Here is a 17,709-nt window from a genome sequence, read left to right on the forward strand (position 1 = left end):
CAAGAACACTTGAGTGGGTTGCCATTTCCTTCTCCAATGCATGAAAGTGAAAAGTGAAAGTGAAGTCGCTCAGTCATGTCCGACTCTTAGCGACCCCTAAGACCTCTTAGGACTGCAGCCTACCAGGCTCCTCCATCCTTGGGATTTTCCAGGCAAGAGTACTGGAGTAGGGTGCCATTGCCTTCTCCGCAACTGTACACTTAAAAATGGGTGAATTGTGTGTGGGTTAGATGTCAGTAGACTCATTATATTTTTCAAATCTTACCTGTGGTGTTTATTCTTATTAGGAGGTAGTTTAGAGCTCTGGAGTAAGAACATCTAACGTCAAATTTTAGCTCTACTGCTTAGTCCAGTGTGATTTCTAAGCCTCAGTGTCTTTGTTTGTATAGTAGGTGTGATAATCTTGGGATTGTTACTAGGATAAAATGAGGTTGTGCACATAAAGCAGTTAGCCAACGACCTGGTACCTAATAATTACTTAGCTAATCCCAGTTGTAATTTGCAGAATTATTTTTTGACCATCACATAGCCATTTGAAATGGGCCACCATCAGAAAATTATTTTACCTTTCAAATATAATTTCATCTGATATTTGTGGTAAAATGTTATCTGTATTTTTAGGACAGATTCATTTGGCAGATCATTTTCTTCATCCCGTGAACAAAGACTCAAAAGTGTAACATGCCCTCCTCACCCCCTAAACATACACCCCCTAAACATACACCCCCTACCCTCCAAAAACTGGAAAAGAGCATAATTTTCTTACTTTCAAATCTACTCTTAACAGATAGATGGTTATATTTATGTTTGAACAGACATATTGCCTAATATAACAAATCAGCTTTTAATATTCCTGGTGTTTATATTTGGAAAGGTGTCTTTAAATTAATTTGCTTAAACCATAGTAAGTTTCCTTAAAGATGTTTATACAGAGATAAATGCAGAGATGAATGGCAAATTTAGTTTTAATACTTTTATAGGTATCTAACCTTACAATGTTTAGTGCTTTGTTTGGATTTTATAAAAATGGAATTATGCTGTGTACATTCTCTCTGTGACTTTCTCTTATGCAGCTCTTTTTTCAGATTCATTCAAATTCATGGGCTCAACTAGTTTGTTCATTTTCACTGCTGCACAGTATTCTATTATCATTTTAATATAATTCATCCATTGTTCTGATTCACTTTAGGTAGTCTCCAGTTTTTTGATGTAAGAAAGAATGTAGCTATTAAATATAATTACACATGTCTGTTGGTATATATGTCCAGTGTAAATGTGGATATAATATATATATATATAGAAATTTTAATATACCTTGATTCTTAAAATTCAGAGGACTATGTAAGTTATGTAAAGCTTAAATGATTATGTTTAATCACAACACAGTATTTGCTTGATTTTTTGATATATATTTTAAAGTTTTTTAACAGTTTAAGAAGGCTAGAAATATAGAAATGGGGAACATGACCTAAAACTGCTAAATATTCCTCTTATACATACATTTTTGGGCATGATTGTAATTACAGTACTTTCCTATTTTACCATCATGCATATTTTATTGTCTATCTGAGGCATCATAGGTTACTTATTTATATCAGTATTAGTAGCTGCATATTACTTTTGTTAGGTAGATAGACCGCAGTTCTCTTAAACCCTGTCTTCTTGTTGAAAGCTTAGATTGTTTCCATTGTTTCATTGTTAAGTAATACTGTGATAAATGTGTTGGTGCTATGGTTCTCTCCAGGAATAGCCAAGGGAAAGCTTCACAGTAGAAACCTGGAAGCAATTACAAAACCTTTTGATCTAAGAGAAATTAAAACCGTTGACTGCCTGATGTATATTAGGCACTGTGGTATGTGCTTTGCATGAGTTATATAATCCTCAAGTAATTAGTGAATTAAGTACTGTCAGAGGAAAACAACAGAATGGGAAAGACTAGAGATCTCTTCAAGAAAATTAGAGATACCAAGGGAACATTTCATGCAAAGATGGGCTCGATAAAGGACAGAAATGGTATGGACCTAACAGAAGCAGAAGATATTAAGAAGAGGTGGCAAGAATACACAGAAGAACTGTACAAAAAAGATCTTCCTGACCAAGATAATCATGATGGTGTGATCACTCGCCTAGAGCCAGACATCCTGGAGTATGAAGTCAAGTGGGCCCTAGAAAGCATCACTATGAACAAAGCTAGTGGAGGTGATGGAATTCCAGTTGAGCTATTCCAGATCCTGAAAGATGATGCTGTGAAAGTGCTGCAGTCCATATGCCAGCAAATTTGGAAAACTCAGCAGTGGCCACAGGACTGGAAAAGGTCAGTTTTCATTCCAATCCCAAAGAAAGGCAATGCCAAAGAATGCTCAAACTACCGCACAATTGCACTCATCTTGCACGCTAGTAAAGTAATGCTCAAAATTCTCCAAGCCAGGCTTCAGCAATACATGAACCGTGAACTTCCAAATGTTCAAGCTGATTTTAGAAAAGGCAGAGGAACCAGAGATCAAATTGCCAACATCCGCTGGATCATGGAAAAAGCAAGAGAGTTCCAGAAAACCATCTATTTCTGCTTTATTGACTATGCCAAAGCCTTTGACTGTGTGGATCACAATCAACTGTGGAAAATTCTGAAAGAGATGGGAATACCAGACCACCTGACCTGCCTCTTGAGAAACCTATATGCAGGTCAGGAAGCAACAGTTAGAACTGGACATGGAACAACAGACTGGTTCCAAATAGGAAAAGGAGTATGTCAAGGCTGTATATTGTCACCCTACTTATTTAACTTATATGCAGAGTATATCATGAGAAACACTGGGCTGGAAGAAGCACAAGCTGGAATCAAGATTGCCGGGAGAAATATCAATAACCTCAGATATGCAGATGACACCACCCTTATGGCAGAAAGTGAAGAGGAACTAAAGAGCCTCTTGATGAAGGTGAAAGAGGAGAGTGAAAAAGTTGGCTTAAAGCTCAACATTCAGAAAACAAAGATCATGGCATCTGGTCCCACCACTTCATGGGAAATAGATGGGGAAACAGTGGAAACAGTGTCAGACTTTATTTTGGGGGGCTCCAAAATCACTACAGATGGTGACTGCAGCCATGAAATTAAAAGACGCGTACTCCTTGGAAGAAAAGTTATGACCAACCTAGACAGCATATTAAAAAGCAGAGACATTACTTTGCCAACAAAGTTCCGTCTAGTCAAGGCCATGGTTTTTCCAGTGGTCATGTATGGCTGTGAGAGTTGGACTGTGAAGAAAGGTGAGCGCCGAAGAATTGATGCTTTTGAACTGTGGTGTTGTTGAGAGTCCCTTGGACTGCAAGGAGATCCAACCAGTCCTTTCTAAAGGAGATCAGCCCTGGGTTTTCTTTGGAAGGAATGATGCTAAAGCTGAAACTCCAGTACTTTGGCCACCTCATGCGAAGAGTTGACTCACTGGAAAAGACTCTGATGCTGGGGAGGATTGGGGCAGGAGGAGAAGGGGACGACAGAGGATGAGCTGGCTGGATGGCATCACTGACTCGATGGACGTGAGTCTGAGTGAACTCCGGGAGTTGGTGATGGACAGGGAGGCCTGGCGTGCTGCGATTCATGGGGTGGCAAAGAGTCTGACACGACTGAGCGACTGAACTGAAGTACTGTCATTGTTACACTTACCTGATTGTGTTATAATTATCTATTTATATCCATCTCCTAAGAATTATATTTTATTTTTTAATCTTCGGGTCTACTTTAGTTCCTGGCACATAGTGAGACTCAGTAGCTGTTCTCTGTTGAAATAACTGTGTAAAACCTTTGCTCCGGGGAATCCCTGGCCTTACCATTCCAAAGTCTGTCTTCTTTGCTACCTTTATTTCCTAGGCCATGGCTTACAGATCTCTGAGGTAGGGGATTGGTAGAAGGTAAAACTGATTTCAGGGTTGTACTCTGAAAGGTATGATTTAGACATCTCTGATTTTAAAGTTTGTCCATCTATTTTTGTTAGTTTTTCTGCCAAAAATGTTGTACTGCTAAGAGGAAATTCTCGTTGGATCTTTAACTTACCGCCAAAATGAATGTTTATTTGAACTTACTCTCATTCTGTAGCTTTTTTCAGAAAGGAAGAAACTATTCTTAATACTTATAAGACTACCTAATGCCCACAAAGCATTCCAGATATCACTCATCCTTCCCCTCTCTGAATTTCCATAGTACTTGCTAACAGTCTGCTTCATTTTAAACTAGTTTGCTTTTGGCTTTATATTTTGCTATAAACATACCCATATATTATTATAAATTCTCTTTCATTTTTTTAAACATAGAAAAATCTATGGTTTCATAAAATTTGAAAAGTCTGATTTTTGCATATTTGGAGTATACTTACAGTATACAAACTTAACATGTAAAAAGATATTGGATAGCTTAAAACACGAATGCAGTTTTTTTATGCCCAGGCTGGAAAAAGTGTAAACATTTGAAGTACCACGTAGTGAGACCAAACTCAGCTGGAAAATGAAGGGAAGCCTGCTTTAAAGTTCTTACCCTCTACTGCTGCATCAGTTGACTATAAGAAAGCATATCACACTGGGCCATTTGAGGTGCATTGACAACTCACTCTTATTTTGGTGGTTCTCATCTGCCAGAGAAGAATAAGAGTTGTAACATGAAATACAGCTATTTCAGAGGAGTTGAAGAAGATATTATTAATTTATTGTGACCAGATGTCAATTCTTGCAGTTATACTTAAGTCTTTGCAATTATACTTAAGCCTTAATGTTAACTTTCCTAAATGTGCCCCCATATTGACTACTTTAATTATGGAATATCTTATTTTGAAAGTTCATACTTTTTATATTTGTGAAAAATACATATGTACACCCAGAGGAAACTTTTTATTCTGGTATTCTGTAATTTAATAGAATTACTATGATTTTTAATTCAGTATTATGCAACATGTGTATGTATATAACACTTTGCCCTTACAGGAATTTTTAAAGTTTATAATTTGAATTTTATTAAATGAAAGTCCATTTTCTTATTGCTTTACTCTAAGCAAATGCTTTACTAACACTAGTGCTAGTTTTTTTTTTTTTTTTATTAAACTCAGCTGTTTGTTTCAAGACTAACTTTCCTAACTTTGTAATAGGTTAATGATATATATATATATATATATATATATATATATATATATATATTTCAAACCCTCTGGGGAACTACTTTAAGGTTTATGGTGGTATTTCTTTTTTTGTTGTAATTTATTAAATTATGTTAATAAGTATAATAAATTATTTGCTAATTAATTTTGTTTTGAAAGCTGTTACCTGTAAATTATTATTGGAGGTTTACTCTTTCAATTATAATTGTCTTTACTCCACCTTTAAAGTAAGATTTTAATGTGTTAAATTCTTTTTCCTTTCTTAAGGTATGGCTGATGGCAAGCATTGTACTTTCCCACATCTGCCTGGCAAAACCTTTGTCTATAATGCTTCTGAAGATAGACTGGAGTTGTGTGTGGACGCTGCAGGACATTTTCCCATCGGTCCTGATGTTGAAGATTTAGTTAAAGAGGCTGTAAGTCAGGTTCGAGCAGAGGCTACTACAAGAAGTAGGGAATCAAGCCCCTCACATGGGTTATTAAAACTAGGTAGTGGTGGAGTAGTGAAAAAGAAATCTGAGCAACTTCACAATGTAACGGCCTTTCAGGGGAAAGGGCATTCTCTAGGAACTGCATCCAGTACCCCACACCTTGACCCAAGAGCCAGGGAGACTCCAGTTGTAAGGAAGCATACGACAGGGACAGACTTTAGTAGTAGTTCCATTAAGACAGAGCCTTCTGTATTCACAGCTGCTCCTAGTAACAGTGAGCTTATTCGAATAGCTCCTGGAGTAGTTACAATGAGAGACAGCAGGCAGCTTGATCCTGATATGGTTGAGGCCCAGCGGAAAAAATTGCAGGAAATGGTGTCTTCTATTCAGGCGTCTATGGACAAGCACTTGCGGGATCAAAGTACAGAGCAGTCACCATCTGATCCTCCTCAAAGGAAAGTGGAAGCTGTGAGTTCTTCTGTGAAGTCTGGGAGTCTTCAGACTGGCTCACCTGAACCTTTTTCTCCAACTGGTGACACTGAAAATTTGAATATAGAAACAGCCGATGGCTGTGTGGCAGAGGCACTGGAAGCAGCATTTGCTGAAAGGTCAGAAGCACAAAAGGGAAGTTCCGTGGAGGAGCCCGAAGAGATGGATAGTCAAGATGCTGAGATGACAAACACAACTGAGCCAATGGATCACTCTTGATTTAATTAGAGGGTAATAAAGGCAGAATGTTTATTGTGAATATGTAATATTTGTTGGCTGGGCCACATAACTTGATTAGTCATTAAAAAATCTTGTACGTATATAATTCAAAGATTATATCTTGTTATTCAGTGCATGATAGCAAGTGTGTGATTGGCAATAGCTTTTAATATACTGCTGCCCAGGCTGGCTCTGAATTCCTGTAAAATAGTTATTAGATCTGCTAAAATGAGTTACTTCCATATATGTGGTTCATTGGAAGTTCTTTGTAATTTTAATTCTATGAAAGTCTTAATGTTGCAAACATGAAGATTCTCTTATATCTGTTTGATTTCTGAAAAGGCTAGAACTGGGGGAAGATAAGATTTTGCTAATGTTGATGTCATCAGGATAACCATTCCACATACCTATTAGCGTGTCAAAGGATTTATGTAAATTTGAAGGTTATCTGAACTAAATTGTATCTTGAAATTCATAAAGGATATGTTAGACACTGGGATCCTGACATTTCTGTGAACGTAAACACATTCATAGAGATATGTATTCTTCATGAAAATATCTTGAGAATGTAGTGTAATGATACATAACATTTTGCTGATTTGAGCAAGCTTGGGGGAAAGTATCTATTCTAGAATGATAAAGTCAATGTGATTCAGTAATGTTGCTGTCTGAGCCAACACAGCCAATTGTGTGCTCTGGTGTTGATAATATGTTACCATTATTTTGAATCCTGGCCTGGTCAAGTACCACCAAATTTTTGTTCTTTAATCTTGCAGAAAAGTTGATTGCAAAGTGTGGTAGAAAAATAAGTAAAAAAATAATGGTAGCAGTAGTTAATCTCTAATTTTCAGAGTTTGTCAGATTCACAGAGAATTTATAAATAAGAATTTATCTTTATGAATGGGTTACATTGTTCTACAATTTTGATCAATGGTATTTAAGTTTGTATATGCTAAATGTCTTTGAGCCCCTCTGAACCAAAAATGTTTCCTTTTTTTTTTTTCTTAGAGTCCATTATATTTTCTTCATTTGTTAGCTTCTCTTGGATTTGGATGCAAACTTGACTGCATCATACCCTGATCAACTGGGCATTTGCTTAAATAGTGTACTCATCAAACCTTTAGTGCCTGTTTCCTCAAGAAGCAGCTTTCATGTTTACTCCTTAAAGAATGTTTATCCTGAGATTGGCATCGCGCTATTTTATCCTATTCTGCAAATCTGTATTCTGAAATGTACACGTTAATCCATCTTTTTCCTTTGTTCACTGAAATTAAGTTGAATTTGAATGGATGAAAGACAAAATGTATGTTAATACAATCTCTTATCTAGAGCATTCAAAGCCTGGCTGTCTCTGTTTGCTCGTGTGATAGATGCAGGACCGTTTCCATTTTAAGAAAATGTATATCAGAAAGTATGTTATCGGGTGTTTAAAAATCTCAGCAAATTGACTCATAAGGAATATAGACAGTACTTGTGTTTCCAAATAAGGGAGGTTTTGGTTTCTTTCTATGAAAGTGTCTCTGCCTGAATCCACTTATTAAACAAACTACTCCGTTTTGAATAGGGAAAGAATGGAAACCTCAGACATTTTGCAGGTGATATCTGAGCAAGATACACATTTGGGTTTTATCACATTATCACCTGTTTAAAATCATATTTTATCTCCATTCTTCTAAATTTACTTTCAAATACCTTTCTCTATGTCTATAAATAGAAGGAAATTTTAGAACTTTTATATTGTGTATTAGTTTTACATAAAGAACTGTGGCTCCCAAATAGTATTTCCCATTTAGTTAATGCAGGTGACTTCTCTGTATTAAATTTAAAAATTACAGATATCACTAACCACTATAATTATTTTTGGCTTTTTCAGCCACTGAACAACTCCCCCCCCCCCTCGCTTTTTTTTTTAGTTTAAATACAGGAAAACTTTCACAAACAAATGCATTGCTTCCAGGTAAACGATATAATCACCTTTTCTTTAACAAATATTTTCTTCACCTGTGGCTCAGTATGTTTGATAACTGACAAATACATTTCATAGCTTAAAGTAAAAACATCAGCTACACATTTTATCTCCCTTTAGTCAAGTTAGAATGTACCTGTGGATAGTAGAAGGCAGGCTCAATCTCTAACAACAGTATTAATTTCTCTTGCTACGGCAGTGCTGTTTAGAAGCTGGTTTAGGTGTGAATATTTTAATAATAGTTTGGGTTCTCCCTTGATAATAAAAAGCTTGATGCTGAGAATGGTCAGGTTTCTTGACATTATTTTAAATCAACTGAGATACGGCTGCAGGAATTAATGGATTTGAGAAGTGGGCCAGGAATCTTCACAAAAAAGTCTTAGAATTTCTTTAAGTTCTAGACTATCATTATTTGTCCTTCCATATGGTTACCATCATCAAATACATAAATTACAGGAATGATTTTTAGAACTACCTTTTGTGATTGCCACAACTTTGAGTCTAAACTGGGGATCATAAATTAGTTAAAATATTTTCTTAGCTCTCCATGAAACGTAACTCTTAATTCAGTCCTATAGTTAAATGACATTTGCAGTGTTTAACTGAAAGTTGAAGCGTAGTTAGTCATACCAAGATTGCATTGATGACCTGCAGTCCAGGTAGAGTTGAAGATGATGTGTCTCTAGAATACTGGTGTGAGAAACTGGTTGAAATCGAAGAAAACAAGATACTGTCAAATATTATGAGCTAGAATATAATGAACACCCAGGGAAGGGTTACTCAGGAACTAAAGAGCAAGTCTAAGGCCCATTTCCCCTCCTTTCACTGTATTTCAGGTATTTTATTGGAAAAGTTAAGCTAAAGAACTGAGACATTTAGCAAGTGCTATTTACTGTGAAATTTGCTTTAAATCTGATGAGTTTTAGTTTGGTTTTTTGCAGTCAAGTCTGTTTGCAATTAAGATGCCAATCTGAAATGCATCTATGGTTCCTAGCCACACAGGTCCTCATTGCCATTATTTTTAAGAATCTAACTTTATTGGAAATTAGCAAACTTTTGCATATGATCTCTTACCTCAGGGAAGATCACTTGCTAGCAACTCACTACTAATGACAGGTTTTTGAGAATTGTACTGACATCACTTGTTAGCTACTAAATGCAAAATTTATAACAGTATTATTTTATGTAGTTAACTACTAACTGGCTGCTAGTGAACATTTCTCTAAAAAATTTAGACCTCACTAATAACTAACCTTTAGGTATGAAATAAACTTGTAATTTCTGTCTTTAAGCTTTGGTCAATACAGTGACAATATAAAATGTTTATTTCAGAATATCAGTACCATTTTGTTTTTATTTTTCAACAAGAATTTTAATTGGTCCATACATAAAATACCGCAGAGCAGAATTTTAAGATTCATGGTTCTCAGAACAAAGTTTCCATATTAAGATTTTCATAAAAGCTTTTGCAGAACTGAATTAAACTCCATTCATCATTTAATATGACTTTAAAATCACCTTTTATAAGAGTAACAGATACATACTCTAAGCTGGGGTATAGATATATCCTACATGTCAAGGTTATCATGTAATTTAACAAAATTGCACAACCTCAGGCTCTTCACAATATAATTTTTCAAACCAGAAGTATTCACTTGAAAACACCACAGTAGAATGTTTACTTAACAAAAACGGGAGCTATATTACCAATGTAAGATTTATAGTTAATTGTAAGTTCTGCCATTCTTAATAACTCTTTGAGATGCTAAGTGTTTCAATTCATATTTAATGATACTTAAATCGTGGGAATTTTAACATTTGTTCCAAAATAGCAGAAATTGTAAAAATTGTGAATTATTGGAGAAAATGCCATTACTTGTATATCTGACATTTAATTTTTTTAAATTATGGAATCTACATGCTTTTGTAGTATAATATTAATACGATGATTATTCTCTTGTAAAAGAAAAGGAAAACTAGTAAAAAGTTTTAGTTGATGTTATGTGCTTGTGAGTATCAATTACTTAGTATTTGAAATTTTAAGGTACTGCATACTTTTCTTTAGAATGCACAAGTCCCTTCCTGAGCTTTTATGCCTGTGGTAGAGCAATAAAAGCTTGAAAAGGTTATCAGTATTTTTAGGTTCATTTGACTTTGAGAATTAGTGCCAAGAGCTGGAGGATCTGCTTTTTGGAGGGAAATGTTATTTAGAATATGTAAAAATAAGTGTAATAGTGTAAATATTTAGAAAAAATTAAGTAGCAAGTGCTTTAACTGCTGAATAAAATAGTATAGATATTCTACCATCCCTAAGGCACTGGCTGTTATCCATTATTTTCTGACTTTGTGATTGCTGTATATATTACACTTGAGTAATAATTGGTGATAGTATATCCTATCTATATAGAGTTCTACAACACACCTCACTGTACAGTATTTGAAAATTTTATATCAGTAATAAAACTGTAAGTTAATACATACTGATTTCCCCCTCAACTTCTCCATATTAACTTTTTATTCTTTAGTTTCCTGGAATCATACCTAATTATTAAAATGCATGAAAATATAGTTCAGTTTTATAAAGGAATTCTTAGTATAATAAAGTTTTTTTTAAAAAAACTTCCTTCAGTGGAGTATCATATAGGGACAGTGATTTCTCCCCTTAATACAGATTTCAGTGCAAATGAAATGGATCTAATTAGAAAAGAGCAAAGTTTCCTTAGACATATTACATAATTGGGTCATGTGATGCTTACTGAATCACATGATTAACAAATCACATTTGTTAAAGATGTTCTAATAAACAGAACTTGTTTTTGTGTTTTTTAATGCTAGAGATAATGAAGGAAAATATAGAAAATAGTATTAAATAACACTTGTATAGCTTAACAATCAACACAACTGGTATTTTAAATTTTAAGGTATGTGCTTAATGTCTATTTTGTTAGACTGTTAACTTAGTAGTCAGTGAATAGCCTTATAGATCTGAGCCCTGGCAACTCTTTACTATGTGACCCTTGTGCTTCAGTTTCATCTCTGGGATGATAATAATAACATCTGCTCCTGGAGTTTTTGTGAGGATAAAACCAGTGAACACATATCAGATGATTAGAACAGTGCTTGACATAGTAAGGGCTTCCCTGGTGGTTCAGCTGGTAAAGAGTCTGCCTGCAATGTGGGAGACCTGGGTTTGATCCCTGGATTGGGAAGATCCCCTGGAGAAGGAAACGGCTACCCACTTCAGTATTCTGGCCTGGAGAATTCCAAGGACTGTGTAGTCCATGGGGTTGCAGAGTTGGGCACGACTGAGTGACTTTCACTGACAGAGTAAACTGTAAAATGTTTGCTATTACTGTTATTTACTCATCAATGTAACTCGAGCTCAGTTGCCATTTAAATGGGATAAATCATACCTAGGGCTTCCCTGGTGGCTCAGACAGTAAAGAGTCTGCCTCCAATTCGGGAGACCCGAGTTTGATCCCTGGGTTGGGAAGATCTGGAGAAGGAAATGGCAACCCACCCCAGTACTCTTGCCTGGAAATGCCATGGACAGCAGAGCCTGGTAGGCTACAGTCCATGGGGTCACAAAAGAGTCTGACACGACTGAGTGAATTCACTTTCAGGGCATAACATTATGTTAAACTTTGCTTTATTTGTGGTATATAATTAATGAGCTAAAAACTGAATGGTAATGTGTTTCAGTTTTTAGGCAAGAGCTTTATGACCACACGCAACATTGGAAATCTGAACTGACAGTCTGCGCTCTGTGACTAATAACATTCTGACCTAAGGCGAGTCGTGGAGCTTCTGAAGACCTCCATTTCTACTACAAGCTGTTAACAGTTGTTACTGTCTTGTTCGGGTGACTGTGTCATCGTGGTCTCACTCGCTGGCAGCATATGCTGATGACACAAAGGACATGGGTATGAGCCCGTCCCTTCCAAAGTTTCAAGCAAAAGGGAGTAACAACGTCAAATCCTATAGAAAGATCAGGCAAAACAGCTTTCTTTCTTCAAGTGTCCATTGGTTTTAATAGGGGTTGGTGACTTTTACAGCCACAATTTCAATGGTGTGATGGTGGTAAAGGTTAGATTGTGAAAAGACTTAAGACTAATTGGGAATCAAGACACGTTTTAAGAAATATGAGCTTCCCTTCCCTCCACAAAATGTTTGAAAGGAAAGAACAAAATACTGCAGATACAAGAGGAATATGGATGGATTTCAGATAATATTTAGATAAATACTTTCAACCCTCCTGGAGCCAGTATCCCCCTTTTATAATAATATATTCTAGTCCTTATATCCTACTGAAATAAAATTCAGGTAATTTAAAAAGCCAATTGAATGCTCTACCTATGAGAAACAGAAGAGATTTATAATAAAACCTCTCTGAAGCACAACTAATCCAACTGATATATATGTAGACAATAGCTGCAAATAGATACCGGTGGGCTGTATTAGTGTCTTAAAATCTTGAGTGTCTTAATACCTTCACTGGTGTGATTTTCTAAAATAGGCAAACAACTCTTAAGTCTGAATAAAGTAAAATACACTCTTGCCCTGGTTAACATAGTAGTTGTGCTTCTGGATATAGTCGGTGATTTTAAAAGCGTGCAAAATCCCCTGATACTTTGAATACTTGGGTTTATAAGTAAAAAGGAGTTGGTTCCAGGCTTAAATAATTATCAGCTTTTTCACTTAACTGCCTGTTTGAACTTGGACCGGAACTCAACATAGTTTTTCCTTGTTCAATCTCATTTTTCTGTTTCTAGGCCTGGCAGTCTGAATGACAGTAACAACCTTCAATCACCACAGATTTCCCAAAATTTTCTAAATTGACTTCCCTTTGGGAAGTACCCTCTCCCTTATCTTGGATTCCTAACTTTCGTTTAAAATCCTCAGCTAGTAGGCTCATTTGCTGTAAGTAAGAGCTAAAATTTACATACTGTGAAAGATTACTTTTTGAAGAGAAAGCACCATTTTTATTATGCCAGGTCAAAAATGTTGAAAATTTCAGAGCAGGTAGTTTCCTATTTCTCTTATTGTATTACTATTGCTGTAACAAATCACCACAAATTTAGTGGCTTAAAACAATACAAACTTACTATTCTAAGGTTCTGGAGATCAGAGGTACAGACAGCATGTCCCTGGACAAAGATTAAGGTGTTAGCAGGGCTGTGTTCCTTTCTGGAGCCTCGAGGAGAATCCGTTTCCCTGACTTCCTACTTCCTAGAAGCTGTTTGCATTCCTGGGCTCATGACCCTTTTCTTCATTTTTAAAGCTAACAGTGTAACATCTTCAATTTCTCAGACTCTTCTGCTTACATCCTGTACTCTTAAAGGACATTTGTGATTACACTAGGTCCATGTAGATATTCCAAACTGTCAAGATCTTTAATTATATCTGCAAAGTCTCTTTTGCCACTAAGGTAATATGCTCACAGGTTCTGGGAGTTAGGAAGTGGACATATTTGGGGGGTTCAGTTCAGTCGGCTCAGTCGTGTCTGACTCTGCGACCCCATGGACCACAGCATGCCAGGCCTCCCCATCCATCACCAACTCCCGGAGTCCACCCAAACCCATGTCCATCGAGTCAGTGATGCCATCCAACTATTTCACTCTCTGTTGTCCCCTTCTCTTCCTGCCCTCAATCTTTCCCAGCATCAGGGTCTTTTCAAATGAGTCAGCTCTTTGCATCAGGTGGCCAAAGTATTGGGAGTTTCAGCTTCAACATCAGTCCTTCCAATGAACACCCAGGACTGATCTCCTTTAGGATGGACTGGTTGGATCTCCTTGCAGTGCAAGGGACTCTCAAGAGTCTTCTCCAACACCACAATCCAAAAGCATCAATTCTTTGGGGGGTAGGGGGTGGCATTCTATCTACCAGAAAAGGATAGAAGCAAGGAAAACAGAGTTGAAACTGGGATACTTTAAAATATTTTTTTTCTTATAGTATTTCTTTCTTGCAGTTCAACCACCCTTATTTTTTGCATTTAAAAGCCAAACTAAGAATTCTCTAGCTGCTTATGTTAGTATGGTTTCTATTTGTAACTTCCATTAAATTTAAAATAGCACCCTAAATATACAGTAGAGATTTGTAATGTAAATGTAAAGTGGGGAGATAGACATTGTACAGAATACATTTACATATTAAAAACAGATTTATTTCTAAAAATATTTATTTGGTTGCACCAGGTCTCAAGTTGCTGTACATGGATTCTTAGTTGGGGCATGTGGGATCTAGTTCCCTGAGCAGGGATCAAACCTAGGCCCCTGCATTGGGAATACATAGACTTAGCCACTGGACCACCAGGGAAGTTCCCTCAAAATAGAGTTCTAAACCTGATTTGGTTTTCATATTGAATACATAATATATGGTTTCATTATTCTGCCAAAGCTTGCTTATTTAGCATTATCAATACTGGAACAAGTTTTATATACTTGCATCTATTGCATCTATATGTGTTCTATTTCTTTCTAGGATTTTTAGAAATTTTTAGAGTTTATCATCAACTAATTTTTTTTAATTAAAAAAGAAACATGGAATTTATGATTAAAAACAAAGTCAAATCATACAAAAGTACATGTGGTAAAAAGTTAAAGCCTGTTCTGTTTCTGTTTCATTCCTCTCTGCAAAATAAAACATTCTTCAACAGTTTGGAGTGATTTCCATAGAGCTGCACAGATTGCCTTCTAGACTATTAGACACATCTTCACATATACACTCCCCTGAGTTTTTGTTTATGTAAATGACATCATACTAATTATACAGTTCTGCTATTTCTGTGCACTATATCACACTATCTCTACACCTACACTATACTTATAGTTGAATGCCCATAGATATTAAGGTAGTAGAGTGATTTAGAGTTTGGGTTCTAATTTAAATCTTGGTTCTGTCAAGGTATGCCCCTGGACAAATTAACCTTTTGGTACCTGATTTTCCTTATTTATAAAGTGGATGAAAATAACAGTAACTATCTCATAGGGTTGTTACGATTATAGCAATTGTGGATGTTACCTAAGACTAATGCATGTGAAGCACCAAGGAGGACCTAGTAGTGTAATAGCCGTTTAATGGCACTGCCTTAATATTACACTATTTTTTATTGGCTATACATTTTTTTTTTTTTTTTTACTGCTGACAAACCATTTAAACTAGTCTAAAAATGTGAATGCTTCCAAACTTGTGTTCTAATGGAATATACTACTATTAGCGTTGAAGCCCATCTTTTTTGCTTGAATTGAATTATATTTCTCAAGCTAAATTTTTGTCAAAGGCTATGCACACATTTATGGCTTTTGCTCTGTACTGCTTTCCAAAAGGATTACACCAGTTTTAATACATCAAAGAATTATTCAAACTTTGTTGGCAGGATTTAGAAAAATTTTGCTACCTCAGTAGTCATAAAATGGTATTTCAAATCTGGTTTAATTTGTACATTTTGCATCCTGATAAGCATATTTACTTATGTACTTATTTATATTTTTCCATTCATTTTGCAGTTATATTGCGCATCTGAGTGCATCACTATTCTAGGGGCTGGACAAGCTAACAATAGTTAGACAAAAATCTAATCATGGAAATGGTTGATACAGCTCTATTGAAACTACAGTGTATTAGGTACTATATTAAACCAGCATAAGCTTTTCACACTAACACTGGCAAATCTTTGGGGTACTTGGCCTTTCTAGGATAAGAAGCTGGTACAGTCATGTGAAAGATAAGCATGGTGTACCTTCTGCTCATTTATTTACTATTAGCAATAATGAGGTGATTTATTTAAAGATTTGGAGTGAGAAAGTAAATCAGTACATAATTAAAACTCATTTTTATAGTTACAAATGAGTTTTTAAAGCTAAGACAGTTTTCAAGGAAATTTCCAGCACTCGTCCCCAGCCTTCACCCCGTGTGGTATTTTCCCCTATACTTGCGTGGAAAGACTTGGGAAGCATTTACAGACTATTCAAAACGAACTCCTGGGGTGCTGAGGAGTACATGTGTGACAATGTTCCTTGTGTTTTCAGCTTTTGGTGATTACAAATAAAGCCACTGTAAACATCTGTTTTCCAAAGTGGCCGTTTCATTTGCGTTCCTATCAGCAATGTATGCAAGTTATATTTGCTCAGCCTCTTCATTTCCACCAACACTAGTACAGCATTCCCCCTCCCATTCTAAAAGCTGTTCAGTGGTACCTCCTGAGCTTTTACTTTGTATTTCTCTAATGATTAATGATGTGGAGCACCTCTCCATGCTACCTATTTGCCATTTGTATATCTTTTTTGGTGAAGTGTCTGCCCTAATTTCCCATTTTTTATTGCTTTTCTCATTATTGAGTTTTGAGAAGTAAATTTACTAAAGATATGTTTTGATTAAAAAAAAAAAAAACAAGTCACAGGTTATGGTATCTTTAAGTGAAGTGAAGTGAAGTCGCTCAGTCGTGTCCGACTCTTTGCGACCCCGTGGACTGTAGCCCGCCAGGCTCCTCTGTCCATGGGATTCTCCAGGCAAGAATATTGGAGTGGGTTACCATTTCGTTCTCCAGGGGATCTTTCCGACCCAGGGATCGAACCCGGGTCTCCCCGCATTGGAGGCAGACTCTTTGAGTATGTGTACTCAAATACTGTGAACCACTTGAAGCCCACATTTTGTTTTTTTGTAAGTAATTTACATGAATCTGCAATGTTATCTTTCTGAGGAATTATATTTTTCTCTATCTCTAAAATGAAAAGAATTCGCTTTGCTGTCAAAATCTAAAATAACTCTCTTCAAGCTCTAAAATAGTATTCTGTATAAAACCGACTACAGCCTAAAACATAGCAGAAACTCTGTTTCTTGTTAGGATGTAAATAAGCGGAGTAATGCATGGCCCAAGAGTAAAGAAAACATTGTTTTCAAAAGACATTACTTTCTAAATTAGGTTTTCTTTTTTAAGTGAACTAGCGACATAGTAAGGAATGATTTGAAAGAAAGGCTGTTTTACCTTACCAGAATCCATACTTTGAGAAAAAGGAACTATAAAAAGCCAGGTGTTTTTAAGTTTTGAAAGTAGTGCATGGAAGCTCTTCTTAGTACACATTTGCACCTGCATCTCTGATTTGCAAAAACGGATGCGTAAATTTTCAAAAGAGCAAAATATAAGTCTGTTACAATATTAACATGTGGTTTCGTGCTCTATGCAGTAGAGCATGTTACCTTGCAAATTTGCATCCTTTACCATTTCTAATCGTTACTGTAGTTAATCTACTTTCATGCTGCTTGAACTGAGCATTTCATAGGTATTAGACTTGAAACCTCTAGAGGAGTTGTAACTGCTAGAAGGTCCTGCAGTGCGGTTCCCCACTTCCTCCCGGCTCTCTTGCGAGAGAAGGTCACCTTCTACCGTTGACTACTCATTTATCTGGGCGAAATTCCCAGTCCGCTCCTGTCTTCCTGCATTCTCCTTCTGGACCAGGGCTCCTTCACC

The 17,709-nt window shown here is 36.2% G+C and overlaps 1 protein-coding gene across 1 annotated transcript in view; it reads left to right on the forward strand.

Annotated features, from left to right (window-relative positions):
* VCPIP1 (valosin containing protein interacting protein 1) overlaps positions 1-10,245 on the forward strand; it is a 28,525-nt gene extending 18,280 nt beyond the window's left edge. The window contains exon 3 of the mRNA XM_025265319.3: positions 5,406-10,245. Within this exon, the coding sequence (XP_025121104.3) occupies positions 5,406-6,277 (872 nt within the window). The 3' untranslated portion in view covers positions 6,278-10,245. The remainder of the gene's footprint in view (positions 1-5,405) is intronic.
* Positions 10,246-17,709: the final 7,464 nt, after the last annotated feature.

The sequence above is a fragment of the Bubalus bubalis genome, chromosome 15 (assembly GCF_019923935.1).
Source record: "Bubalus bubalis isolate 160015118507 breed Murrah chromosome 15, NDDB_SH_1, whole genome shotgun sequence".
In the NCBI taxonomy this organism is placed as follows: Eukaryota; Metazoa; Chordata; class Mammalia; order Artiodactyla; family Bovidae; genus Bubalus; species Bubalus bubalis.